Here is a 26,117-nt window from a genome sequence, read left to right on the forward strand (position 1 = left end):
TTCAAGGTCCTCTCGAGATGGTATTTTACCCCACATAGATTGCATGTGATGTTTCCAGGGGCCTCACAGTATTGTTGGAGATGTTTAACGGATGTGGGAACTTTCTTACATATCTGGTGGTCCTGTGGGAAATTACAATTGTACTGGCAAACTGTTACTGCAAAGATAACTGCTCACACAGGTAAGGCCTTTTTGTGTGAGCCTCAGTGGTGCCTGTTGGGCTTAGGGAACAGAGGAGGAAGACGTTTAAAGAGGATGTGCCTGACAGCTGCAAAGAGTGTCATTGCTCGGTTTTGGAAACAACAAGAGGCACCAACAGAGCAAGACTGGCTTCTAAAACTTTCCCTTATTGGGGAGATGGAGAAACTAACTGACAAAAGGCTGGGATATTATATATTATAATATGAATGATGAACTCTGGACTCAATTAAGAGCTATGACCCAAATGAGTTAGCAACAGGTGTACGATGGGAGAGGGGAGGGAGGGTAGGGAGGGTGAGGGGGGTTTGGGGAAGGGTGGGGGGGGAGAGAAATTAAAATTGAAGTATGTATTTCTATACTTGCAGATTTATTGTTGGTTAATAAAAAAATAATGTTAAAAAAAAAACAACTGAACTGGCCAGAAGTGGCCGCTGACCACTTGAATCACTCGTTCAGGGCCATCTTCTAATGTTTCAGTGGCCGTTAACCAGTTATTGCTGCTGAAAATGAGCTGTTAGCAATTCAATGAAAACCAGCTATTTTGGGGTGTTCCGGCACTTGGCTGTTGATATTCAGAAGCAAACGTGGGCGCTAGAGATTATTAGCACCATACTAGCTCCTGCATTTGCTCTACTGCTCCATCATCAGAGCCCCCAGGAGCGTCGCAACTAGCATCCAAATGCTAAACATATTCCTCTCCAATGATCAGCAGACATTGGCCTGCCATCCACGGCAAACCCTACACCAGCTCAGAGCTGGCGTTAGTGTTTGCAGACCATTGTGGAGGAATGGCGAACCCTGTCCAGAATGCATTTGCATGCTAGCAGGCCCCCCATTCTCCCCAATAGAACCCCGAGCCCCCCACCCCAAGCCAGTGACACAGGGGCTGGAGGTCCGGCTTCAATCCCCCCGACTGCCCCTTATATGGTGTGAAGCACCACCTAGTGCATCCCAGGATGCACTGGGCAAGGCTGGGCGCTGAAAGAGGAGGAACCGTGCAGGTGCAGGTCTTTGTCTGCCAACATCTACTATGTTACTGTGTTACTATAATCTGACTCAACACCGTCCACTTCGCCCCACACACCTTCAGTCCATCTCCTTTCTCAGCCTCCCCTCTCCCAACCTACAGTCAAATCTTCTGTCTCAGGTGTGTAACAAACAGCTTTACTCAGCAGCTGCAAAAAGCAGACAAGAATGCATCTGCTGTTATTACACCTCTCCACGGTGTCCCCAGTCTTTCTGTCCTGCTAGGGCAGTCCTCTGCTAATATATTGCTCAAATCCTTCTTATGAAAGTGGTGATCGGGATTCTTAATACCCTGACACAGTGAGAGAAGGGACTCACAGAGATTGAGAATGACATAACTTTCAAATGAGTGCACCACACTCCTGAGGTAAATGTGGGATAAGGGACCCAAGCAGATCAATGCAGCTCTCAACCCTCATTCCGACCCTACCACCCCATCCCCAATCCTGAACCTCATATAGGCCTGGGCAGCATCCAGTTTGATTCACTACAGCCCAGCTAAGGCCACAACGATAAAAACTCTTTATAGGCTGGACAGGCACCAGTACTACTATTACTATTTAACATTTCTAAAGCGCTACTAGGGTTACGCAGCGCTGTACAAATTAACAAAGAAGGCCAGTCCCTGCTCAAGGAGCTTACAATCTAAAGGACAAATGTACACTTAGAGGGGCATAACTGAACGAAAACGTCTATCTCCATGGGCGTTTATCTCCGAGAACGGGTCCGTGAAGGGGCGGACCGAACCGTATTTTCGAAAAAAATAGACGTCCATGTTTTATTCGACAATTTGTGAGCTGGGCGTTTTTGTTTTTCAGCGATAATGGAAAATGAAAGCGCCTAGCTCAAAAACGAATAAATCCAAGGCATTTGTTCGTGGGAGGGGCCAGGAGTCGTAGTGCACTGGTCCCCCTCACATGCCAGGACACCAACCGGGCACCCTAGGGGGCACTTTTACAAAAAAAAAAAAAAAGGTAAAAGAGCTCCCAGGTGCATAGCACCCTTCCCTTGGGTGTTGAGCCCCCCAAATCCCCCTCAAAACCCACTGCCCACAAGTCTACACCATTACTATAGCCCTAAGGGGTGAAGGGGGGCACCTACATGTGGGTACAGTGGGTTTGGGGGGGTTGGACGACTAAGCATTAAGCAGCACAATTGTAACAGGTGGGGGGGATGGGCCTGGGTCCACCTGCCTGAAGTCCACTGCACCCCCTAACAACTGCTCCAGGGACCTGCATACTGCTGCCAGGGAGGTGGGTATGACATTTGAGGGAGAAAATAAACAGTTGTGAAACGGCATATTTTGTGGTGGGAGGGGGTTAGTAACCACTGGGGGAGTCAGGGGAAGTCATCCCCGATTCCCTCCAGTGGTCATCTGGTCATTTAGGGCACTTTTTGGGGCCTTATTCGTGGAAAAAGAGGGTCCAGGAAAAGTGCCCTAAATTCTCGCTAAAAACGCATATTTTTTTCCATTATCGGCGAAAGGCGCCCATCTCTGATCGGCCGATAACCACGCCCCAGTTCCGCCTTCACCATGCCTTCGACACGCCCCCATCAACTTTGTCCGCATCCGCGACGGAGTGCAGTTGAAAACGTCCAAATTCGGCTTTCGATTATACAGCTTTATTCGCTTTTGTGAGATAAACGTCTATCTCCCGATTTGGGTCACAATATAGGCGTTTTTCTATTTCGATTATAAGCAGGTTAGTTAAGTAGGGGTCATTAAATTGGAGCAGTCTAGATTTCCTGAAAGGTATAAAGGTTAGGTGCCGAAAGCAACATTGAAGAGGTGGGCTTTGAGTAAGACTTTGAAGATGGGTAGGGAGGGGGCTTGGCGCAAGGGCTCAGGAAGTCCATTCCAGGCATAGGGTGAGGCGAGGCAGAATGGGCGGAGCCTGGAATTGGCGGTGGTGGAGAAGGGTACTGAGAGGAGGGATTTGTCCTGTGAGCGGAGGTTTCGGGCAGGAACGTAAGGGGAGATGAGGGTAGAGAGGTAGTGAGGGGCTGCAGACCGAGTGCATTTGTAGGTTAGAAGGAGAAGCTTGAACTGGATGCGGTATCTGATCGGAAGCCAGTGAAGTGACCTGAGGAGAGGGGTGATATGAGTATATCGGTTCTGGCGGTATATAAGACGTGCAGCAGAGTTCTGAACGGATTGAAGGGAGGATAGGTGGTTAAGTGGGAGGCCAGTGAGGAGTAGGTTGCAGTAGTCAAGGCGAGAGGTAATGAGAGCGTGGATGAGAGTTCGGGTGGTGTGCTCAGAAGAAAGGGCGAATTTTGTTGATGTTAAAGAGGAAGAAGCGACAGGTCTTGGCTGTCTGCTGGATGTGCGCCGAGAAGGAGAGGGAGGAGTCGAAGATGACTCCGAGGCTGCGGGTGGATGAGACGGGGAGGATGAGGGTCTTATCAACTGAGATCGAGAGCGGAGGAAGAGGAGAAGTGGGTTTTGGTGGAAAGACAATAAGCTCGGTCTTGGCCATGTTTTTTATTTTTATTTTATTTTTTTAGTTACATTTGTACCCCGCGCTTTCCCACTCATGGCAGGCTCAATGCGGCTTACATATACAGGCACTTATTTGTACCTGGGGCAATGGAGGGTTAAGTGACTTGCCCAGAGTCACAAGGAGCTGTGCCTGAAGTGGGAATCGAACTCAGTTCCTCAGGACCAGAGTCCACCACCCTAACCACCAGGCCACTCCTAGATGACGTTTCAGGTGGCGGTTAGACATCCAAGCAGCAATGTCGGATAAGCAGGCCGATATCTTGGCATGGGTCTCCGCGGTGATGTCTGGTGTGGAGAGATACAGCTGGGTGTCGTCAGCGTAAAGATGATACTGGAAACCATGAGATGAGATCAGTGAGCCCAGGGAAGAGGTGTAGATTGAGAAAAGAAGGGGTCCAAGGACAGATCCCTGGGGAACTCCAACAGAGAGCGGGATGGGGGTGGAGGAAGATCCATGAGAATGTACTCTGAAGGTACGGTGGGAGAGATAAGAGGAGAACCAGGAGAGGACAGAGCCCTGGAACCCAAATGAGGACAGTGTGGCAAGAAGTAAGTCATGATTGACAGTGTCAGGTTTTAACTGCTGGGGATTTTTCCAGCCGTGCTTAGATTTCTATTTCTTAATACTCCAGGCCTCTGAGCCTCTGTTTCCATAAGTATAAGTACATAAGTATTGCCATACTGGGAAAGACCAAAGGTCCATCAAGCCCAGCATCCTGTTTCCAACAGTGGCCAATCCAGGTCACAAATACCTGGCAAGATCCCAAAACAGTACAAAACATTTTATACTGCTTATCCCAGAAATAGTGGATTTTCCCCACGTCCATTTAATAATGGTCTACGGACTTTTCCTTTAGGAAGCCGTCCAAACCTTTTTTAAACTCCGCTAAGCTAACTGCCTTTACCACATTCTCTGGCAACGAATTCCAGAGTTTAATTACACGTTGAGTGAAGAAACATTTTCTCCGATTCATAATGTCCCCCTGTTTTAGTGATTGTGAGCCGCATTGATCCATGTTTTGGTACCTTTGGCATGAACGCATCAATTGTATTGTGTTGTACCTTATTATTTTAAAATGTTTCTAAATCACCGAATGGACCCTGCAGCAGATAACACACATTTTTGATAACCTGCCTTTCTGTGTTACAATCAAAGCAGTTTTGCATATTATATACATACATAAACAGGTACTTTTTCTGTCCCTAGTGGACTCACAAGAAGAGTAACCAAAACGATAAAGAGGATGGAACCCCTCTCATATGGGGAAAGGCTAAAGAGGTTAGGGCTCTTTAGCTTGGAAAAGAGACGGATAAGGGGAGATAAGATTGAGGTCTACAAAATCCTGAGTGTGGTGTAGAACGAGTAGAAGTAAATCAATTTTTTTACTTGTTCCAAAAGTACATAAATTTAGGGGTGCGATCCGTGCCTAAAATTTATACACATTCCAGAAAACAGGGTGTGGAAGTGGGAGGTGATGGGCGTTATGGGGTGGAGCATGGGCGTGGATTTGAGTTATGCATGGAATTACAGAATGGGCTACCGCACATAGATTTAGGCGCATGTATTTACATCATGTTTTCCTTAGTAGAAATGGCCGCGGCTAAATTTACGTTTGATCTGTTCACTTAAACTCTGCCTAAATTTAGGTGCAGCTTATAGAATAGCGCTTAGGCAATTTTTATTTCCACGCTGTTTTTTTAGACACCATATATAGAGTCTATCTCTTCAGCTTGGAGAAAAGGCGGCTGAGGGGTGATATGATAGAGGTCTATAAAATAATGAGTGGAGTGGAAAAGATAGATGTGGAGCGTCTGTTTACGCTTTCCAAAAATACTAGGACAAGGGGGCGTGCGATGAAGCTGGAGTGCAGTAAGTTTAAAACAAATAAGAGAAACATTTTCTTTACTCAGCGCATAATTCAACTCTGGAATTCATTGCTGGAGAATGTGGTTAAGGTGGTTAGCTTAGCAGAGTTTAAGAAAGGTTTAGACGGCTTCCTGAAGGAAAAGGCCATAGAATGTTATTAAGTGGAGGTAGGGAAAAATCCACTCTTCCTGGGATAAGCAGTACAAAATGCTTTGCTCCGTGAATCTTGTCGGGTGATTGTGACCTGAATTGGCCACTGTCGGAGACAGGCCTTTGGTCTGTCCCAGTGTGGCGATGCTTATGTCTTATGTGTGTGCTTCCTGCCCATAACAGCAGTGTTAAAAAGTTGTCATGAAAAAAAAAAAAAGAAAACTCCATGTGACATCACTGGATGCACACATATGACGTGTGCACAGCACCACGATGACGCTACCATCACAAAAGCTTGCACAGCAAAGAGGCCGGTAGAATACAAATACCGAACTTTTAAAGCGCATCTGTGACATATTACTACACGAGTGCCTTATGACATAAACCTATGACACGGTTGTCGCCTTTTTTTCCTGGGCACGCGCAGAACATCGACACGACGTGAGACTATTCTGCACACGTGCCAGGGGCTTTTCCTATCGAGCCGCTTGCAGAATTTCCGCGTATCTCATTTGCATGTGATTTCCTTTGAACATCGATCGCTGTTTCAGAACTGGCATGTTCAACCGCAGATATAAACGCACGCGGTATTTAACAGCGACTTTTGAGCATCTGGCCCTGAGGGTCCTGCGCGGTGCAAAAAGAAATATAACCGTATCTGCATTGGATGATTTGTATCCCCCTGTCTTTACTGGGAGAATAAAGCAAAATTAAAAACTAGAATGAAAAGTTTTCAGCACAAAATCTGCTGTTTCCACTGTTCCACACAGTGCTGGGTACTATAATTCTTCTGAAGTGACTTTTTCATCTTTTCCCCAACTTTGCCAGAGCCAACTGGTGCCTCTGATGTTCATGTACCGCCTCAGCAACACATGCGACAACACCTCCCCCCCCCACACACACACACACTTCCGCGGTGCTCTCTCCCTCACTGACAGCTGAACGGCAGCGGTAAAAAGAACAGCAGCCCCCTAACGGTACCCCCTCTGAGTTGCAGCCCCCCCTCTCCTCCTCCCCCCTCTCCTATGAGTTCCAGCCCCCCTCCCTCTTCTCCCTCAACAGCCCTCCTTTGTTTCTTTTATTTATTTATCATTTTCAAAAATAAACATTTACATCAAAATAAATGTTGGTAAATCAGGAAAATTCTAAATGAATATGCCTCCTATTATAAAAGCCTATTATATCACAGGAGCTAATACAGTTCAAGTGGAAGCTCCGGAACTGAACTTATCACAATTTTTAGAAACAGCTACAGAAATAATAACGGAACGTACGACCTTCGAATCTGACAGAAATCATGTATTCAGACTTTATTTCAGATCAAAAATACAAATTTTTCCTGATCTTAATTAGAGGAGTGTGGTAGCCGTGTTAGTCCACTCTTAAGGTTATCAATAGAAATCAAACAAAATAAAACATGGATAAGATGATACCTTTTTTATTGGACATAACTTAGTACATTTCTTGATTAGCTTTCGAAGGTTGCCCTTCTTCCTCAGATCGGAAATAAGCAAATGTGCTAGCTGACAGTGTATATAAGTGAAAACATTCAAGCATTACTATGACAGTAAAATAGATACCATTGGAGATTCTACATGGAATGTTGCTACCATTGGAGATTCTACATGGAATGTTGCTATTCCACTAGCAACATTCCATGTAGAAGGCTGCGCAGGCTTCTGTTTCTGTGAGTCACTTAACCCTCCATTGCTCCATGTAAGCCGCATTGAGCCTGCCATGAGTGGGAAAGCTCAGGGTACAAATGTAACAAAAATAAAATAGATACTATTGGAGATTCTACATGGAATGTTGCTATTCCACTAGCAACATTCCATGTAGAAGGCTGCGCAGGCTTCTGTTTCTGTGAGTCACTTAACACTCCATTGCCCCATGTAAGCCGCATTGAGCCTGCCATGAGTGGGAAAGCGCAGGGTACAAATGTAACAAAAATAAAATAGATACTATTGGAGATTCTACATGGAATGTTGCTATTCCACTAGCAACATTCCATGTAGAAGGCTGCGCAGGCTTCTGTTTCTGTGAGTCTGACGTCCTGCACGTACGTGCAGGACGTCAGACTCACAGAAGCAGAAGCCTGCGCGGCCACATTGGTGATCTACAAGGGCCGACTTCTACATGGAATGTTGCTAGTGGAATAGCAACATTCCATGTAGAATCTATAGAAATCAAACAAAATAAAACATGGAAAGAAAATAAGATGATACCTTTTTTATTGGACATAACTTAATACATTTCTTGATTAGCTTTCGAAGGTTGCCCTTCTTCCTCAGATCGGAAATAAGCAAATGTGCTAGCTGACAGTGTATATAAGTGAAAACATTCAAGCATTACTATGACAGTCTGACAGGGTAGGAGGAGGGGGGTGGGTAGGAAGTATGCATGGGGACATCAAAGCATATCATTGATATTCTAACAGGATGGGTGTGGATAGGTGAGGGGTGGGGTGATCAACAGAGACATACAGCTTTATGGTTTATAATGGGCTAGGAACCCCAGATCCTTGTTAATAAAACTACCCAGAGAAGGAGAAGAAAATTTCTGGGACTTAGATCTTGGGTTCTCTCTCTAGGAGGCACTTTCAAGTTGAAATTTATTTATTTTATTGCATTTGTATCCCATATTTTCCCACCTATTTGCGGGCTCAGTGTGGCTTACAATACATTGTAATGATGGAAGTACAATTTGTTACAACACAATTATGGTTACATTGTGAGGGGTTAAGTTAAAACAAGGTCCAGGTATCGTTAAGGGGAATAGAACAATGGAGAATGACTGAACAATAGAAGAACAACGGATACTGATAGGGCAACAGATCATTAGCAAGAGAACGTTCGGGCTTAATATTTTTTTACCTGTAAAATTAATGTTTAAATGTGTTAAAGTTACGGGGGATAATAGTACAGAAGAGAATGTATTGATGCATTGTTAACAGTGTGTGTGGACTTCATGTGTTTTGATAGATTTTTTCAAAGAGATGAGTCTTTAATAGTTTGTGAAAGTCGGTTATGTATTATTTCCTTAAATACAATATTCTATGTGTTTTTTGAGCCAGAAGAATTGAAGCAGTTGTATTACTGAAAAATTACCTAAGTCTCATAGAACTAAAAAGGGTTGAATTAGCAGAGCTTTGAAACTTGCGAGCTGTTGCATCAGTCGCCAAATCTTCAACCTTGCCTGTTGTCTGTTTAAGATCTTCCATATACACTAAAGATATCAAGAGGAAACTGGTTCCATTCATTCACTGTACTTATAAATACAGAACACAGTTATCAATGTGTAAGTCAGAGCTCTTCCATTAAAGGAGGAAAACGCCTCAAAACAAGCCCCTCCCACAGATGTAAATGGGGTGAAGGCTACATATTCATCCTCATAGGCGTTTCTAAAAACCTCCTCATTTTAAAAAATTTTTTTGAAAAGTTCTTTTTCTTAATGCTGAATAACAAAAGCCGCTTTGCCGAGTAAGCTATAAAATTTTTTTTACTTAACTTCGGCTAACTGCAGACTTTCTCCTCCCAGACCGTGATTCAACTGTGGTCAACGGGTCCCGTTTCACATTGCGCTGCTTCAGGACCACAGCCATTCAATCAACCAGTTCATCGCTCATAAATCCTGTGCAAAAGGGGAGAGAAAAAAGCTTAAATATTTATAAAATTTCTACAAAAAATCAATCTATTTCATAGTGACTCTGCTTACAATCTGTTCAAAAATGCCGACGGTAGCATGAAGGGCAGGAGTATTTAAACATGGCGGTCCTATAAGTACAAACTGTGACGTCACACGCTGTCATCAGTATCCAATCACAATTCTTCAAGCAGCAAAAGGCATACCCACATTAATGAATGAAGATCAAAATAAAAGTCCATTCCGTATATCAAAGGAAATGCGTCCATTCGATCTTCCCATTCAGACCCGTAGGATTCATTGATTTTAATCCTTTAATGGAAGAGCTCTGACTTACACATTGATAACTGTGTTCTGTATTTATAAGATCTTCCATAGACATTCAGAATACCGAATGACACGGGGACAAAATTTGTCCCTGTACCTACCCCGTCTCTGTGGGTTCTGTTTCCGTCCCCGCAGACCCCATCTCCATCCCGTCCATGCAGGTTCTGTCCCGTCCCCACCCCATCCCCATGGGCTCTGTTCTCATCTGCAGAAGCCCGAAACACTTATAATATTATAGTTAAATCTTTTCATTAAAGTACTAGCTCTACCCGGCCACGCATTGCTGTGCCTCAGTCTGGTTAAATGGAAAAGCAAGAAAAGAGGAAGCGCTCGTTTCTAATATGTTTAATTTCACAATGCTTGTGGGTATACAATATTTTCTGTTGTTCCATTGTGTGTGCAGATATAGAGATTGTCTGGTTTGCCGACTCTACAGCATGCAACATATAATTGTCCATGTGAAAAGCAATCCGTGTGTTGATCTAAACCGCAGAATTGTAAAGATTGGCCCTGATGGTGATTGCAAACGCCAATCGAATTGGGAATTGCAATCTCTTAAATTGAAATGGCATATCCGTTGGAATGATAGGAATGAGGACATCTTCACCTTTGAAAGGTCCTGTCAAGATTGTTGCTTCTACGACATTGCTCATTAATTTTTTTACTGCAAGCCGCGTGCCGTTGCAAAGCTTTGGCTGGTTGATATTTCGCAACATGATAATTGGCACGCCGATTTTCAATTGCAGTATGTGCGGTGGCATCCCTGGGAGATCGAGTGAATTCAAAAATTCTGTTGAATAATTAACCGCTTCATCTGCTTCCAGAACAGTGTCGATGGACTTGTATGAGTGGCTTGCTTTGAATGTTAGACTGAATAATATTGTTAAGTTCGTAGACGTCTTTGTTGTTGGCCGCAAGAACTTTTTATGCCGGTAGAAATTCCGCAGCGTGCATTCAATTCATCATTGCCATCACCGATGAAATACATTTGGAGGAATTTATGTTGACCATCTGAGAATGGAAGCAGGGAGCCGACTTTATGATAAATTTGTCCTTTCACTTTGAAAGTTGGCATGAATTGAGCTGTTATGATTTCTGCGCCGGACGACATCATTTGGAAGCATGAGTTGTATTTCCTGATGTTAGATAGGAAATGCTATGATTCGGCGGTATATCCGGCAAGCAAACAGTTTAATGGCTCTGGTGGTTCTCCAAGTTGAGGCATTTTAATTTTTCCGGCGGCGCAACACATTCCTTTCGTTTCTCCATTAAATTTGAGAGCCTTGCAATAAGGACATACTTCTGTCATAGTGCTGATGAGAATATGGCGGCTGAAACTATAATCATCAGCTGGGTTGTACCGGAATGCAAGGCGATTGTAATGGCGTGATTGCTGAGCATGGAGTCGTGTTTGACGCTGAGCTGCTGTTTGTTGTTGACATCTTTCAACCACTCTCAGCCTGTCGCGTTCATTGTGTTGAGAACGAAACAGATGTGAAGCTGCAGAACGCGATCGCCGTACTCGCAACCGTGCATCCTCAAGTCTGGCTGCACATCGCTCTGCTGCTTCCTGGGCACGTATTTGAGCCATTCTTTGTCTGTTTCGCTGATGCCCGTTCTTTCTCAGTTTGATTTGCAATTACTCGTCGCACTGCTTCCACTCCGCGAGTGCGACGACCTAAGTTTGATCTTCTGCGAGGCATTATTTGGATGAATTAAAGCAGATCGATTGCACTGAAAAAGAAGAAAGAAAGTTATAACAAAAACATAGTAACATAGTAGATGACGGCAGAAAAACACCTGCATGGTCCATCCAGTCTGCCCAAGACAAACTCATATGTGTATACCTTACCTTGAATTGAATTTGTACCTGTCCTTTTCAGGGCACAGACCATATAAGTCTGCCCAGCAGTATTTCCCGCCTCCCAACCACCAGTCCCGCCTCCCATCACCGGCTCTGGTATAGACCGTATAAGTCTGCCCTCCCCTATCCTTGCTTCCCAACCACCACCCCCTCTTCCCCCCACCTGCTCCGCCACCCAATTTCAGCTGAGGATCCATTCCTTCTGCACAGGATTCCTCTATGCATATCCCATGCATGTTTGAACTCTGTTACCGTTTTCATCTCCACCACCTCCCGCGGGAGGGCATTCCAAGCATCCACCACCCTCTCCGTGAAAAAATACTTCCTGACATCTTTCCTGAGTCTGCCCCCCTTCAATCTCATTTCATGTCCTCTCGTTCTACCGCCTTCCCATCTCCGGAAAAGATTCGTTTGCGGATTAATACCATTCAAATATTTGAACGTCTGTATCATATCACCCCTGTTCCTCCTTTCCTCCAGGGTGTACATGTTCAGGTCAGCAAGCCTCTCTTCATACATCTTGGAACGTAAATCCCATACCATCCTCGTAGCTTTTCTTTGCACCGCTTCCATTTTTTTAACATCCTTCGCAAGATACGGCCTCCAAAACTGAACACAATACTCCAGGTGGGGCCTCACCAACGTCTTATACAGGGGCATTAAAACCTCCTTTCTTCTGCTGGTCACTCCTCTCTCTATACAGCCTAGCAATCTTCTAGCTACGGCCACCGCCTTGTCGCACTGTTTCGTCGCCTTCAGGTCCTCAGATACTATCACCCCAAGATCCCTCTCCCCGTCCGTGCCTATCAGACTCTCCCCGCCTAACACATACGTCTCCCTTGGATTTCTACTCCCTAAGTGCATCACTTTGCATTTCTTCGCATTGAATTTTAATTGCCAAACGTTAGACCATTCTTCTAGCTTCTTCAGATCTTTTTTCAAGTTTTCCACTCCCTCCGGGGTGTCCACTCTGTTGCAAATCTTGGTGTCATCTGCAAAAAGGCAAACTTTACCTTGTAACCCTTCGGCAATGTCACTCACAAATATATTGAACAGAATCGGCCCCAGCACCGATCCCTGAGGCACTCCACTACTCACCTTTCCCTCCGAGTGAATTTCATTAACCACCACCTTCTGGCGTCTGTCTGTCAACCAGTTCCTAATCCAGTTCACCACTTCGGGTCCTATCTTCAGCCCATCCAGTTTATTTAAGAGCCTCCTGTGGGGAAAGGTGTCAAAAGCTTTGCTGAAATCTAAGTAGATTACGTCTATAGCTCGTCCCTGATTTAATTCTCCTGTCACCCCACTTTTGCAAAACCTGCCCCCTTCCTGAGACCGTTGCTTGCTACAGAGCTCGGCTGTGTCCCTGCCCCAAGATCCATCTTACACGCAGGGAAACTGTTTGGGGACAGGTCACTGCTGCCCTCCCTGTAGCTCCCAGATCCCTGGATCTCTGTGGCTGGGGAAAAAAGGGAGGCACTTAGGAGACAGGAAGGAGGGCAAACAGCCCTGGTGTCTTCAAATTACACAAAGCCCTTGACAAAGATCCTGTTCCACAGAGCCACTCCTTATTTTCAAACTTACTAGAAGTTATAATGTGAAACAGAAACTGAATTCCTGCTCTCATTTCCTGTAAGAAGCATGGCTGCTGCAAACCCTGCTGAGAGTCTGCAAGATGAAGCTTCTTGTTCTATCTGTCTGGATTATTTTACAGATCCGGTGATGACAGACTGTGGACACAACTTCTGTCGCTCCTGTATCACTCAGAGCTGGGAGGGGAGAGACACAGACTTCCCCTGTCCCCAGTGCAGGGAAACCTCTCAGGAGAGGAACCTCAGATCTAACAGGCAACTGGCAAATGTGACAGAAATGGTGAAAAAGCTTAGCGAGACTTCAGTGAGACCCAAAGAGGAGAGTCTGTGTGAGAAGCATGAAGAGAAACTGAAGCTGTTTTGTGAAGAGGATCAGAAAATTATCTGCCTGATTTGTAGAGAGTCCAGAGATCACAAATCTCACACCGTGATCCCCATAGAGGAGGCTGTGCAGGAATACAAGGTATGTGCATTTAATGAAATTACTGAAAATTGACATTTTCAATCTCATAAAACTAGGAGTTGAATTAGCAGAGTTTGAAACATGAGCAGTAAGATCAATCATCAAAACTTGAATCCTGGCTGCTGTATCTGAGCATCTTCCATCTACATTCAGGGGTCAATACTCAGCTTGTGAGTTGTGGTTCCTGGAAGGAATACAGGTATTGCCAATACTCCGTGTTGTACCAGAGTACCGAAACAGGTAATGTTAGGGCACCTTGTGCAGTTTATCTGGTTAGGGGAGAAAGGGAATGGGATGATATACTGCCTTTCTGTTGGCAGTAGTGGAGAAGGGAACAGATTACTACTACTATTTAGCATTTCTATAGCGCTACAAGGCATACGCAACGCTGCACAAACATAGAAGAAAGACAGTCCCTGCTCAAAAAGCATAGCAGTCGATACTACTTCAGATATCAAAATACAGTCTTACAGATCCTGCTGTACATTCTGTAGAAGCCATCACACAGCCATTCTATGTGCACAAAACAAATAGAACAGTCATTAAACAGTATTTATTTATTGCATTTGTACCCCACATTTTCCCACCTATTTGCAGGCTCAATGTAGCTTACATAGTACCGTCAAAGGCGTTTGCCCAAATCACCTTACTTTTATGTTAATGCCCCCCACAAACACACATCACCTATTTACTTCCCCTCCCTCCCTCCTCCCCCTTCCCCCTCACCCCGCCCTCTCCTGGAGAACGTTGAGATCCCGCGTATAACACCGCATAAAACTGCCATAGAGATCTATACGCCTGGCCACTTATTTGTCGAGATGCTAGTAGCCGCTCTGTCTCCCATCTAGCCATTTGTACCATCTTTGCTGGCCATTGCTGAACAGTTGGTGGTTCATCTGCTATCCAGTTCACCAATAAGGCTTTCCTATCTACCATTAGCGCCACACACACAAAACACACCTGTGAGGAAGATAATCCCTGGTCAGTCAAATGTGCCCCATCTCCCAGGAGTAGCACCTTGTAAGACCATTCCACCAAAACATTTAACATACTACTACTACTACTTATCACTTCCAAAGCCCCCAACACTCCCATCCAAAAAGTATGCAGTTTCATACATTCCAAAAAAGTGTGGACAAGTGTGCCCACTCGCTGTTTGCAGTGCACACACCTGTCATCCTCCCACAGCCCCATTCGCTTCCCCTTTTCCCTAGTGATGAAAGCACCATGGAGCAGCTTGTAAATTAGCACTGGGAGTCACTTTGAATGCTCCCATCAAATATTTTGGTAACATGTCCACCAGGGTCTCCTCTTCCAACTGCTCCCCCCACCGCCCCGCTAATCCAGCAAAAAAAAAAAATGCCTCTCTCTGCTCCCTGCCCAAGGCATACCATACTGCAAGCTTATTGGCCTCCTTAGGCACCTGACAAAATATCTTGTCCAAACGTGAGAAAGTGGGACCACATGTCCTTGTAGGTAACAGAGACCCACAGTACTGCCTCCATAGCTACCTTTGTTGTCTGGTGACTTTGTTTTTCCGATCATGTCGGTCCCAGTTTCTGATTCTGCTGCTCTCTATCTGTTCCCTTAACTCCGTTTCCAGGGATTCCTTTCCATTCATTTCTTTACTTTCCTCCTTTCTTCTTCATTTCTTGTTCTACATCCATAGGTAAAAGCTGTGGCCTCCGCAGACTTGACTGGAGGAGGTACAGAGTGGATCCAGTTTTTGCCTATTTTCTCCATCCATGTGCAGTTTTTCTCCTCTTTTCCTTTTCCCTCTTCTCCATCAGTATGCATCTCATAGTAGTAACATAGTAGATGACAGCAGAAAAAGACCTGCACAGTCCATCCAGTCTGTCCATCAAGATAAACTCATGTGCTATTTTTTGTGTATACCCTACCTTGTGTATTTTTTGTGTATACCCTACCTTGATTTGTACCTGTCCTCTCCTTCCTAGTCTTTCCTCCCCTCCATCCATATGCATCTCCTGTCCTTCCTCTCTTCCCTCTCATCCATCCATGTCCAGCATTTCTCCTCTCTCTTCCCCTCCATCCATGTTCATCTCACTTCTTCTCTCTTCCCTCTGTTCCATCCATGTTCATCTCACTTCCTCTCTCTGCCCTCTGCTCCATCCATGTTCATCTCACTTCCTCTCTCTTCCCTCTGTTCCATCCATGTTCATCTCACTTCCTCTCTCTTTCCTTCCCTCCATCCGTGTCCAGAATTTCTTGTCTCTCCTAAATCCATGTGCATCTCCTCTGTCTTCCCTCCCCTCCATCCATGTACAGCATTTATCCTCTTCCCCTCCCCTCCATCCATGTTCATCTCACTTCCTCTCTCTTTCCTCCTCTTCATCCATGTCCAGCATTTCAACTCTCTCTCCTCCCCACTATCCATGTGCATCTCCTTCCTCTGTCTTCCCTCTCCTCCATCCAGCATTTCTCCTCTCTCCCTTCCCCTCCATCTGTGAGTATCTCCTTCCTCTGTCTTTCCTTCCCTCCAACATTTCTCTTCCCTGCCCTCCCCTCCCCTCCATCCATGTCCAGCATTTCTCCTCTTTCCCTTCCCCTCCATCTGTGTGTATCTCCTTCCTCTATCTTTCCTTCCCTCCAACATTTCTCTTCCCTGCCCTCCACTCCATCCATGTCCAGCATTTCGCTTCTCTCCCCTCCCCTCCATCCATGTGCATCTCCTTCCTGTCTTCCCTCTCCTCCATCCATGTCCAGCATTTCTCCTGCCCGCCCCTCCATCCATCCATGTTCAGCAACTCTCTTCTCTCCCCTGCCCTCCCTTCCCTTCCATGTCCAAGGTAAACTACAAAACAGATGAAGATATGATTCCATGTGCCCCAATGAAAGAAGAGTTTAATTCTACTTCCATTTAATTTTAATATATTCCATCATCTTTATAAACACCAGGCTTCCCAAGGCAGATTACAACCAGTTAAGATGAACCCATCAGGAAACAAAATATTCTCACTGAAATCTGGCCATCTGAATTGTATAGAAGCACAGTGAAGAAAACTGAGCACAAACTACAGAATTTGTAATTGCTGTTTCTACTAGCTACAATAATTTTTGAAGTTGTTTTAGTGATACTCAATTACGTCTTTTCTCCTCCACCTTGTAAGGCACTGCCTATCCGACAAAAACAGTGTTAGACTTGTTACAGATGGACCGACAATAAAGAATGACAACGTGGATGCAGCAGCTCACAGGTTTGCTTGCTGTGTTTTGAGTGAACGGCGACGGCTGAGCAGGGGAGTGGAAACAGAGATTCATCAAATGTCTTCCTTACAGTGGACTAGATAGAGAGTGGAGTGGAAGTGAGCCTATTTACCGAAGTCGCAGCGGCAAACCGGGGGGCGGTGGCAGTAAAGGCAGCAAGCAGGCAGGCTCGGCTCCGTCCTTCGCTTCCCTGCCCTCTCAGCGTCCTGCCCTCGTGGAAAGGAAATGACATCAGATGAAGGTGAGACGCTGAGAGGGCAGGAAAGCGAAGGACGGAGGCGAGCCTGCCTGCCTGCTTGCTGTCTTTACTGCTGCCACCCGCTGGTTCGCTGCTGCGACTTCGGTAAATAGAATATTTTCCAGGGGGCAGAACGGAATGTAGGGGAGCTGTCGGCCTTCAGAAATAAAGGTGCCAGTATGCCGTACCGGTGCGTACCAGCACAAAAAAAAAAATCACTGGTTATATCACTTTGAATTTTAACCTCTCAGAATTCAGTTATCTTAAAGAAATGATCTAAAGTGGAAGGAACATCTCACATTTACTGTTGAGTCTGAAATTGTGGTTATAAAATAATCACATGCTAATCAAGGATGTTTTAATATTCACAGGAAAAGCTTAAAATGCACCTGAAGCCTGTGAAAAAGAATCTGGAAGATCTGGAGAAGTTAAAATCTACTGAAGGGAAGAAAGCTGAAGAGCTGAAGGTGGGTATCTGTGTCTCTTTCTGATCCAGTTTCTGCAGGGTTGTTTTTTTTCCTCTCACTACATCAATCCCCTGAATCACCTGAATAAGAGAATTCAATCTGCCTCGTTACTAATAGTATGTTTTCAGCCAATAAGGAACCAACAAATAGTTTCCATATTATAAGTACTGCTTCCTTATACGCTGAGAACAGGCAGATTCTGAATCCGTATGTGGAACAAAGGAAAATTGTAACGTATTTCTTGCAGAGAGGTAGTGTGGTATGGGCTGCAAAATGGGAAAGGAGAACTGGGCTCAGGCTTGATCCCATCCAGCAGTGTAGAGTGGGGGTCTTCGGGGCTGTTGTGGTGCCAGGAAGGATGGCTGCAGGGCTGAGTGCACCAGGGCCTGTTAGGGGGCAGGAATTGGAGCAGTAGCATGGTCGTGAGAACTGAAAGAGTCTCTGGTGTAGGGAAGCAAAGCGAGAGGTAGGCAGGAGCCTGAAAAAGAGAAAGAAGTAAGTTCTGGGCACACTGGGGAAAATATTGTCCCGATTCAGCTGGCTTGCCTTGTTGGAGTGAGCCTGGGAAACCAACTTGAGCACCAGTGGGTCAAAAGCAGGAGCCCTGACAAACCCAGAAGTATGTTCATGGGTGCATGCATGTTCATGGGATCACAGGTCCACACAGGGCCCATAAGGAAAGTGGAGCTTGGTGTGGAACAGAACTAGGACTCAGTGGGGAGGTGAGAGTGGAGGAAGAGAAGAGCAACAGCGGAGGTCTTTTAATGATTCTGAGTTGGTCATTGAAGGAAGGTTGTGAGAGCTGAGTTATCCTCCACCCGATAATACTTCAAAAAGTTGAAGATGAGTATTTTATATACATTTATGTAAAAAACATTTAAAAGACAGTTAAAGGTGTTAGTTAAAGATGTTATATTAGATGTGCTTTTGAATTTTTGACCCACAGTAGAGTTTTGCCAGGTGTGACGTGAAGTTTTCAGATTTCTCAGCTGCTGGAGTTGCCCTCAAAGCCCATCTAGATCTGTCTTTCTATAATTCGGACAGAGATCGTAGAAATGTATTTATTTATTTGTTGCATTTGTACCCCACATTTTCCCACCTATTTGCAGGCTCAATGTGACTTACATAGTACCGTCAAAGGCGTTTGCCCAGTCGGTGGATAACAAATACAAAGTTGTATAGTGATTGTATGAGGTATAAGTGGAGGGTCGGAATGGATGAAGATTGCGTGTTGTCTTGTTCGATCATAGTCATGCTGTGTTGGTAGGTGAAGAGGGTTACGTGGGGTTGTTGGGGTAGGCCTTTTTGAAGAGGTTGGTTTTTAGTGATTTCCTGAAGTTCAAGTGGTTGTGGATTGTTTTCACAACTTTTGGGAGCCCATTCCATAGTTATGCAGTTATGTAGGAGAAGCCGGCTGCGTAAGTTGATTTGTATTTCAGTCCTTTGCAATTTGGGTAGTATAGGTTTAGGTAGGATCTTGATGATCTGACTTTGTTTCTTATTGGTAAGTCTATGAGGTCTGTCATGTATTCTGGGACTGCGCCGTATATGATTTTGTGGACTAAGGTGCAGATTTTGAAGATGATCTGTTCTTTGATTGGGAGCCAATGCAACTTTTCTCGGAGGGGTTTGGCACTTTCAAAGCGTGTTTTGCTGAATATCAGCCTGGCTGCTGTATTTTGGGCGGTCTGGAGTTTTTTAATGAGTTGTTCTTTGTTGCCCACGTAGATTCCGTTGCAATAATCTGCATGGCTTAGGACCATTGATTGTATTAGGTATCGAAAAGTTGCTATTGGGAAGAAAGGTTTTAATCGTTTGAGCTTCCATATTGAATAGAACATTTTCTTTGTTACAGAGATTACTTGGCTCTCGAGGGTAAGGTTGCGATCGAGTGTGACACCGAGTATTTTCAAACTGTCCAAGGTAGGGAGGGTATGTCCTGGAGTATTTATGGTTGTGGGTTTGTATGTGTTATATGGAGAGGAGAGGACGAGGCAATGTGTTTTTTCGGTGTTCAGTTTCATTTGGAATGAGTTTGCCCAGGAGTCCATGATGTTCAGACTATCATTGATTTTGTTGGTTATTTCTGTCTGATCATGTCTGAAGGGGATGTATATTGTATCATCATTTGCGTAAATAAATGGGTTAAGGCCTCGGTTGGATAAGGACTGTGCCAGTGGAATCATCATCATGTTGAAGAGTATTGCTGATAATGGTGATCCTTGAGGTACTCTGCAGACTGCTTTCCACGGTGGTGATATGTTTGACTTTGATTTTACTTAATAAGTTCTAGTGGTTAGAAAGCCTTTGATCCAGTTAAGTACGTTTCCTTCAATCCCGAAGTGGCCTAGTATTCTTAGTAGTATGTTGTGGTTTACCATGTCGAATGCGCTCGACATGTCGAACTGGAGGAGGAGTATGCTTTTGCCTGTGGCAGTCTCCTGCTTGAATTTGGCCAGGAGGGTGACTAGGACAGTTTCGGTGCTATGGTGGGATCGGAATCCTGATTGTGAATTATGTAGTATTGAGAACTTGTCCAGGTATTCCGTAAGCTGTTTAGTCACGAAGCTCTCCATCATTTTTACTACTAATGGGATAGACGCAACTGGGTGGAATTGGTGATATTGTTTGTGCTTTTCTTGGCGTCTTTTGGTATTGGGGTGAGTAGGATGTTGCCATGTTCCTCAGGGAAGAGACCTTGTTGTAACATGAAGTTTAGATGGGATGTAAGGTCTGCTATGAAGCGGTCTGGGGCAAACTTCAGTAGATGACTGGGACATGTATCCAGTTTGCAGTGGGTCTTGGCGAACCTGTGAGTCGCTTGTGTAACTGATTCGGTGCTGAGGAGATTAAATGTTGTCCAAATGCGGTCAGCTGGGTATCCTTCGGAGGATGGGTCCAGATCGTTGAAGAAGATTTCGATGTCGGTATTGTGATGAGGAGGTGTGCTGCATAGTTTTATTATTTTTTCGATAAAGTAGTTAGCAAGTTTGTCTGCGGGAGGGATGTCTGTGTTGGTTGTGGTGATAGGGGTGGCGTCTAGTAACTTATTTACGAGTTGGAATAGTTTCTTCATATCTTTGTAGTCCGGTCCTTATTTGGTTTTGTAGTAGGACCTTTTGGTTTGTTTTATTGCGTATTTGTATTTTCTATGTATTTGTTTCCATGCATTGAGTGTGTGTTTATCTTTTGTCTTTCTCCATACTCGTTCAAGTTTTCTAGATTGTGTTTTGATTTTTTTTTAGTTCATCATTGAACCAAGGTATAGTGTTTTGTCTTTTTGATATTTTTGTTTTTAAGGGTGCTATTTTGTTTAGTACACTGTTGCATCTGCCATCCCAGTGGTTGAGATAAAGTATGGAATCAGTGTATGTTGTCCATTCATTGTCATATTATTATTTATTGCATTTGTATCCCACATTTTCCCACCTCTTTGAAGGCTCAATGTGGCTTACATTACAGCATGAATAATGGAAATATATAAGAAAATATACATTTAGTATAGCATAAGGATCTTGGGTAACATGATAATAATAAAGGATAGTAGAAAAACAATATTTGTTGCCAGAATATTTGTGGATCGATTTGCCCTCTTGTAGTGTAAGTAGTACTGTTTGAGCCCTTCTTCCACCAGTTTAGAGTTAGGTTCAGTTTGTAATGGTCAGTCCAAGGTATTGCTGTCCATTTGATGTCTGTTATTAATAGGTTAATGTCTGTAGGTAGTTTATGTGATAGGAGGTCCAATGTATGTCCTTTGATATAGGTAGTTTGCATGTGGCTCTATTTTTCCATATTTGGGACACAGACCATAGAAGTCTGCCTAGCTCTGGCCTTCAGTTTTCAGACTTCTCAGCTGCTGGAGTTGTTGCCCTCAGAGCCCACTCCAGCCCATCTAGATCTGTCTTTCTATAATTCGGACAGAGATCGTAGAAATTGGCCCTATTTTGCCATATTTGGGATACAAATCATAGTGGTCATCACTGTTTTGGCCTATGTGGGACATAGACCATAGAAGTCTGCCTAGCACTGGCCTTCCTTCCCTACTACTGGAATTGCTGTCTAAGCATTGCTAAGTTTTGTTTTTATGTCATCCTTTTTCCATACAGAGATTTTTTTGTGTTTATCCCATCACCATGTTTGTCTCCACCATCTTTCCCAGAAGGTTGCTCCAGGCATCGCCCACCCTCTTTGTGAAAAAGTACTTCTTAACGTTACTCCTAAGTCAACCACCTTGTAACCTCAATTCATGTTGTCTAGTTCAACCATTTCCCTGTCTCTGGAAAAGATTTGTTTGCATATTAATACCTGTCAATTATTTAAATGTCTGTATTATATCTCCTCTCTCCCTCCTTTCCTCTAAGGTAAACTTATTTAGTGCATCAGATGTAGAGTAAACGAATTGAGGTTACAGGGTATTCAACTTAGGAGTAACATCAGGAAGTACTTTTTCACAGTGAGGGTGGCGGAGACAGAAAAAATGGTAATAAACTAACTAAAAAGAAGTGAGTTAGGATCACAACGATATCAGATCAGTTATAAACACTCAAAATGTAAATAGTCTTTCAACACTGAGTCATAATGAAGTATGTTTCAGTGTCTTGTTCAAGACTCTTCCCTGATGGAGTCTATCAAAACAGTGGACACTGTCAGAAGTTCATTTGATGCATCTGCACCACTAAGATAAGTGTTGACACACAGACACACATGATATAGATAAAAATTCCTTTTTTGGTATATGGCAAGTATTCTGAGGCTTATTACTCCTTTTTATCTTGGAGCTATTACATTTTGAGAGGGTATAATTGATAGGAGTCAAAAATGGAGACGAATTAAAAAATGGAGGCTGCTTGTGGTAAGGGGTAAGAATAGGAAAGGAGGGAAACGTCTCTTCTGCTCACTTAGAAACAATATGGGGACAACAGTGGTACTGGGATGGGCACAGTGCACATGGGGAGAGAGGCAGAGGGAGTTGCTGGGCAGGGGATGGAGGAAATTGTGAAAGGGGGATAAGCTTCTGGGTATGGTGAGAGAGGAAGGCTGGGAAAAGAGTGGGTGGTGAGAGGAGGAAGGCTGTACCAGAGCCACCACTGATAAGAGAGTAATGGAGACACTGGAACTCTGGAATATGGGTTTAGGTGGGAGAAGGTACAAGTCTCGATTAATCTAGGGTGCTCAGTACACTTGTACTGGCCCTGGTGATTCCTTGTTCATTGAAGGACCTGAATCTAGAGCTCTGGGCAACAAAATCACTCTAGTGTTACTGAGAATTATCTCTCCGTGTTTAATCCAGAGTGAGACAGAGAGGAAAAGACAAATAGTTGAGTCCCAGTTTGAAGAGTTGTACCAGTTTCTGAATAAGGAGAAGCAGATCCTTCTTTCGAGACTGGAGGAGGATGAGAAGAAGATTCTCCAGAGAATCACGGAACATGTGACCCAGCTAGAAGAGCAAAGTTCCTCCCTCATGCAGCTGATCACCGAGATAGAGGAGAAGAGTCAGCAGCCGGCCAATGAGTTACTGAAGGTGAGATTAGCAAATATATTTCTAAGGAAGATACAGATCTGCCAGGAGGAATCAGGGAATTCAAGTTGCAGATCAAAATATCTTAAAATAATGAGGGCTGATTTTTCAAAGCTGCACTTACCACATCAGAGTGTCACGATTGTGGCCGTGACCCCTCTTTGACTCACCTTATTTCCAGATGGTCAGCTTCTGAGCTGACTCCTGTCTGTTCTTTCCCACTTGCTGTGTGTTCCAAGCCTCACTTTGTTGTTCAGCCAATCAAAACCTTAACCCCTACATATATGCCGATGACGTTACGATCTGTATCCCGTTCAAAAGTGACTTAAACGAAATAACCAACGAGATTAACCAGAGCTTCCAGATCATGCACTCTTGGGTGGACTCATTCCGGTTAAAACTTAACGCAGGAAAAACTCAATGTCTAGTTCTCACTTCCCAATACAACACAAACAACTACCCCACTATAACCACACCCTACTGCACACTTCCAATCTCAGAAAATCTGAAAATTCTTGGAGTCACTATTGATCAAAACCTCACTCTCGATACCCAAGTGAAGAATACAACGAAAAAAATGTTCCAATCGATGTGGAAACTCAAAAGAATAAACCTTTTTTCCCAAGAAACATCTTCCGCACCCTAGTACAGTCATTAGTAATAAGCCACTTGGACTACTGTAATGCTCTGTACGCAGGCTGTAAAGAACAGACCATCAAAAAACTCCAAACAGCCCAGAACACCGCAGCCAGACTCATTTTTGGAAAACCTAAATACGAAAGTGCGAAGCCCCTAAGAGAGAAACTGCACTGGCTCCCGCTCAAGGAACGAATTGAGTTCAAGATCTGCACGACCGTACACAAAATCATTCACGCAGATGCCCCACTATATATGTTAAACCTAGTGGACTTACCGCCCAGAAACGCCAAAAGATCGGCACGCAAATTCCTCAATCTGAACTTCCCCAGCTGTAAAGGAATGAAATACAAACAAGCTTATGCTACTACCTTTGCGTACAAAAGCACACAGTCTTGGAACGCACTACCCATGGCCCTGAAAACCATGAACAATCTAACCAGCTTTCGCAAAGCTCTGAAAACACATCTCTTCAACAAAGCCTACAAAAGTCACCCTCAATGAAACAAATCATTCCTTAAACCACCCAAGTACACCAAAAAACACCTCTCACACGACCTTACTTAACACCTTTCCATCTAATTCCTCTTATACCTCAGCTTATCATCGACTGTATTTAAATCATGTAACGACTTTATCATAACAATACTCTGCAAGCCACATTGAGCCTGCAAAAAGTTGGGAAAATGTGGGGTACAAATACAATAAATAAATAATAATAAATAATAATTTCCTGCCTCTGTCCTGTAGTGTTTTCCACTTCCTGTGTGTTTCAAGCCTCACTTTGGTGTTCAGTGTATTTCCTACCTCTGTCCTGTAGTTGTGACATCATTAGTGAGGGCCTTTATAAGGAAGTGGTGGACTTTCATTCAGGGCCTTTGCAATTCCAAAGGTCTCCAGGTTAGTTTGTGTGCAGTGTAGCACTTCTGCCTTGTTCATAGTCTGTGTGCCCGTGGGCACTTCTGTCTTGATTTCTTGTTGCTTTGTTTATTGTCTGTGTGCCTGTAGGGCACTTCTGTCTTGATTTCTTGTTGCCTTGTTCATAGTCTGTGTGCCTGTGGGCACTTCCATCTTGATTTCTTGTTGCTTTGTTTATTGTCTGTTTGCCTGTAGGGCACTTCTGTCTTGATTTCTTGTTGCTTTATTCATAGCCTGTGTGCCCATGGGCACTTCTGTTTTGATTCCTTGTTTAGGGTGCCTGTGTGCACTTCTGCTTCTGTTCTTCTCAATCTGTTTGTGTGCTAGGTTCAGCCTTCAGCCATAGTCTGTTGTTTGTCTGTGTGGGTCAGCTTTGTATCCTGCTTGTGTCTGCCCTGTTTGTCTTCAGCTCCAGTTCCCTTCCTGCTTGTGTCTGCCCTGTTTGTCTTCAGCTCCAGTTCCTGTCCTTCTGTCTGCCCTGTTTGCTTTTAGCTTCCATTGCAGCCTAGACTTTTCGAGAATCCTGAATCCTGTTCCAGTATCCTGTTCCAGTCAAGCTTGTTCGAGTATCCTGAGTATCCTGTTTGTTTGAGAATCCTGAATCCTGTTCCAATCAAGCTTGTTTAAGAATCCTGTTCCTGCCAAGTTTGTTCCAGAATCCGGTTCCAGTCCAGCCAAGCCCAGTCTGTTTCAGACTCTGGTTCCAGTCCGGACAAGCCAAGGCCTTTCCAGCATCTGGTTCCAACCAATCCAAGCTTGTCAGTCCAGTCCTAGTTGAGGGGTTTTGCCTCCTGCTGCCGCTCGTCTACAGTAGGCCAAAGGCTTACGTTGTTCCAGAGTCCATGACTGTTTGTTTAAAGCCTGGGACCGTGACAGATGACACAGAGCTTTTAAAATAAATTAATGGGGCTTAAATGGCGAAATCATCCTGCTCTAAAGAAGGTGTAAATTGCTGTGTTTGTTCTACACAGAAGTCATGTGTTTTTAATGATCTATATTTGGCTCACTGAGTGAAAAGGTACCAAACGTGGGGTTACAAATGTCCTGCAAACCCCCCAAAACAAGTCTACTGTAAAATGTGGAGAACAAGGCTGGCTGCGAAATTGGCAATTTTAATAGATACGTTATACTCTTTTAAGTTCAACAAGTGCTCGGGAGTCAACAGTTCATGCAAACTCAACTGTTTATTCTTCAACTCTGCAAAACAGGAACTTCCAACTGTGTGAACTTTTCAACTTTGAATGGAAGTCTTCTAAAACCACAATCCTTCTGGTATTCCTCAAGGGAACTCCTGTATCTCCTCTCCAGGATTTATTTACAGATACTCTTCAGCAGGACTATATACACTTTTTACAATGCTTCTGTCCATGCCTATCCCTGAGAATAAGATTCCCAAAGACTGTGCTCCTCTCAGTTGTATAGGTCTAGACCCTATGTGGCCTGACCTCCCTGCTGGATGACCCTTTGCGTTGGCACC

At 44.2% G+C, this 26,117-nt stretch overlaps 1 protein-coding gene across 5 annotated transcripts in view; it reads left to right on the forward strand.

Moving 5' to 3' along the window:
- Positions 1–13,185: 13,185 nt before the first annotated feature.
- The window catches only part of LOC115468254 (E3 ubiquitin-protein ligase TRIM39-like), an 872,633-nt gene continuing 859,701 nt past the window's right edge, over positions 13,186–26,117 (forward strand). For 3 of the 5 annotated variants that reach the window (XR_003941838.1, XM_030199809.1, XM_030199810.1), the window contains exons 1-3: positions 13,222–13,635; positions 17,473–17,568; positions 22,859–23,089. Coding sequence is in view for 4 of the 5 variants with exons in the window: in XM_030199809.1 (XP_030055669.1) it covers positions 13,222–13,635; positions 17,473–17,568; positions 22,859–23,089 (741 nt within the window). In the remaining variant the exon portion in view is untranslated. Of the gene's footprint in view, positions 13,636–17,472; positions 17,569–22,858; positions 23,090–26,117 lie in introns of all 5 variants that reach the window. The other 2 variants (XM_030199812.1, XM_030199811.1) reach the window with 2 other exon arrangements.

This window comes from Microcaecilia unicolor, chromosome 4 (genome assembly GCF_901765095.1).
Source record: "Microcaecilia unicolor chromosome 4, aMicUni1.1, whole genome shotgun sequence".
NCBI lineage: Eukaryota > Metazoa > Chordata > Amphibia > Gymnophiona > Siphonopidae > Microcaecilia > Microcaecilia unicolor.